At 61.3% G+C, this 3,336-nt stretch overlaps 1 protein-coding gene across 1 annotated transcript; it reads right to left on the reverse strand.

The window, feature by feature from the left end:
• Positions 1-13: 13 nt before the first annotated feature.
• On the reverse strand, positions 14-2,400 carry SPRG_17794 (hypothetical protein; the record flags this gene model as incomplete). Its single annotated transcript, XM_012357191.1, has 6 exons — positions 14-781; positions 828-914; positions 969-1,196; positions 1,239-1,538; positions 1,602-2,085; positions 2,138-2,400. Coding segments are annotated over 6 exons (2,130 nt in total), but the record flags the coding sequence as incomplete, so codon positions are not given.
• Positions 2,401-3,336: the final 936 nt, after the last annotated feature.

Here is a 3,336-nt window from a genome sequence, read left to right on the forward strand (position 1 = left end):
CGCCGTCGTAGACTGTGCCGTCCACGTACGTATACGCGCCTCGGCCATGGCGAATGCCCTTGTGCCACTCGCCCTCGTACGCCTCTTGGAGGGAGCTGTCTGGCCGCCACGTATACGTGCCGACGCCGTGAAACTCGTCGTGGACCCAGTCGCCGTCATACCTATCCCCGTTCGCGTAGAGAAAGGTGCCGGTGCCATGACGCGCCCCATCGACCCACTCGCCGTCGTACTTGTGCCCGCTCGAGTACACCATGGTGCCTCGTCCGTTGATGCGGCCGAACGCAAACGCGCCGGTGTAGACGTTGCCGTTGGGCCACGTAAACTCACCAACCCCGTGTTTCTGAGCCTGGACAAAGTCGCCCGTGTACGTGTTGCCGTTGAAATACGTGATGCGACCCTTGCCTTGAATGTGTCCGTCGACAAAGCCGCCTTCATACAGCGTGCCGGACGCCCACGCGTACACGCCGTTGTGGCCGTGGTACTTGTCACAAGCAAACGGGCCCGTGTACACGTCGCCGGTCGCGAAATGGCGGTACACGCCGAGACCGCTCGCGACATTGTCGTGGAACGTGCCGTCAAAGATGTCGCCGTTGGCAAAGATATAGCGCCCGCGGCCGTGCTTGAGGTTGCGGCGCCAACGACCGACGCACTTGTCGCCGGTCGCCGAGACAAAGACACCGGCGCCGTCGCACATGTCGTTGGCCCACATCCCAGAGTAGATGCTGCCGTTGGCGTAAAAGCAGACGCCGCGACCGTCGCGCACATCGCGCACCCAGTGGCCCTGCTCATAACGTCGTTCAAAAAAGGCGGCACCGTGTCAAGTGTACCTTGTAGACTTCACTGTCGGCCGTGAGAATCCCGACGCCGTCTGCATGCCCGTGCACAAACGTACCCCGGTACGCGTTGCCATTCGCCTGCAAACCGATCGTTAAGGGTTGGGAGGCAGATTGAAGAAGAATTTCTACTACCTTGGTGAGCGATCCAAAGCCGTGGTGAACGCCGTGGTCCCATGCGCCAACGTACACGTCTCCGTTCGCACTCGAGTGCACGCCGCGGCCGTGGATCTCACCGGCGTCCCACTCGCCTTCGTACGTCTCGCCGTTTGGAAACGTAAGGAGCCCGACGCCGTGCTTGACGCCGTCGCGCCATTGGCCCTTGTACGTTTTCCCGCACACGCTTTCCCAGAGCCCAAATCCCTACATCGAATTCTACACCGAGACATCGCGTGGAAAGAGTACGTGGCGATAGCCGTTGGCCCATTGACCGCGGTATTGGTCGCCGTTGGCATAGTAGTACTCGCCCCACCCATGGAACGCACCGTCGGCAAAGTCGCCGACGTAGAGGCTGCCGCTCGGATATTGTGCTTTCGCAAACGCAGTTGCAACGCCGTGGAAGGCGCTCAGCCACATGATATGGTCGAACGCCGTCGAGTCGCACGGGCGAATGGCCGTCGTCGCGACGAGGAGCCCCGATGCGTCGACTGTATCGCGGGGCGGCTCCATGGAGGCGGTTTTCGGGCGTGCTGCGGCCGGTTGCACCTAGCTCATATACTTAGAGTAGTACGTGGCAAAGTGTCCATATGCCATCAAGGCGTTGGCTACCGGGGTGTTGTGTCGCTTGAGCGGCACCACGGGTGGCGGAGCGTCGGGCACCGTCAGTGTCGACGCTCGGCGCGTCGCGAGGGGCCAATCGTTGGCGGCAATGATGTCTGGCGTCGTCACGCACACGGCACAGTAGGGACAGATTGGAAACGAGTACCCGACGTTGCGCGCTTGGCAGACGTCGCAGTACCACTTGTGCTCGCTGCGCTTGTGCTCATGGATCTCGTGCATTGTCGCCGCCACGAAGCCGCAATCCGCCCAGTCGCAGGACAAGAACGCATGGTACGGCGATGGCGGCTGCCACTGCGAGTCTTGCGTGTACATTTCAAAGTAGAAAAACTCGCTGGTCCACGGATCACACCACTCTTGCCAGCTCCCGACCGTGCGCACGAGCTTGCTTCGCTCCAGAAGCTGCTTCATGGCCCACGGGCTCTGGAGCACCATGTTTTGCTTTCGCCGCTCCCGCTGCGCCGCCCGGCGTCCCCTAGCACGAACCGAGTCATTCCATTATATAGCATCACGATCGAGCGACGTACAAGAGGCCGCGGGCGACGCGCTGGATCTCGATCGCAGCAAAGTGCCGTCGACGCACTTCGCCGGCCACGAGGCGCCCTTTCCAGCCGCGGTACAGGCTCTGGAGCGACGTCGCCACGTAGTTGCGCATGTTGCTGACTGTCTCTTCGTGCACACGCGCCTGCTGGAGGAGTCGGTCGCGACACTTGTCGATCGCGACGAGTCGCTGCTCGTAGATGCGCCGGAGGATCGCATGCTCGGCGTGCGTACGGATGGCCACGTGCATGTTGAGCTCTGCCGTTTCAAAAGATTGAGAAAGGGCAGCCTCCCGTCCTGTACACCGAGACCGGCGACGCATGCAGGAGATTCCATCGGCGAGTCAAGACAACGACGTGCAAGCCCTCCAGTGAGCCCGAACCGTCGAGTGCTACAGCTCCAGATCGGCTTCGGTCGCATCCTAGGGGGCGAACAAGCCACACGGATCGAACTCGCGTGCGTCAGTGCAAGCGCACGACCGATCCATCACGAGAGCGCGAAAGACAAAGTAGAACGACGAGCGGTTAGTACATCAATCGAAGCAACATCCGACCTCGGATTCTAGAGACGAGGAAGAGGTGTTGGGCGATGATGGGACGAGGGGTAGATCCATTCTTGTGACGGGTTAATCGATAAAACGCGATCGAACGATCTGATATACTAGAACGACTGCGACGATGACGCGTCGAAACATATAGAGCGACGACAGATACTACAACGACGAGGATGCCGTGATGCTACGACGACGGGAGGGAATCCAGGTCCCGCGGGCGACACGGCGCGAGCCGCGCCTTTTGGTAGCGCGCGGCGAGCGTCGACGGCACGACAAGCAAAGGCGGTGTCACCACGAGGTGCCGAAGGATCACGCTCGGGCGTTCGTGGACGCTGTCGTTAACGTCGTCGTCGTCCATGGGGAACCAGCAGTGGCCAAAGATCTCGGTCGGGCGCAAATGAATGTTCCACGCTTTCGAGGTGCCGACGACCGAGATCGACGGCCCGCCGCCGTAGTAGTGCTGAAACACCTTCCACACGTCCGGGTGGATGGTATGGTAGGCACCTAACGGCAAGTCGGGCTTCGGCAAGAGCTGGCCGCGGTGGAACGAGAGTAGCGAGTGGTTGGCGATCGCGCCTGGGTGGTCGCCACCCGCCGTCACATACGCCAGCCACCGACTGAGCCACGACGCCG

The sequence above is a fragment of the Saprolegnia parasitica genome (assembly GCF_000151545.1).
Source record: "Saprolegnia parasitica CBS 223.65 unplaced genomic scaffold supercont2.778, whole genome shotgun sequence".
Lineage (NCBI taxonomy): Eukaryota > Oomycota > Saprolegniomycetes > Saprolegniales > Saprolegniaceae > Saprolegnia > Saprolegnia parasitica.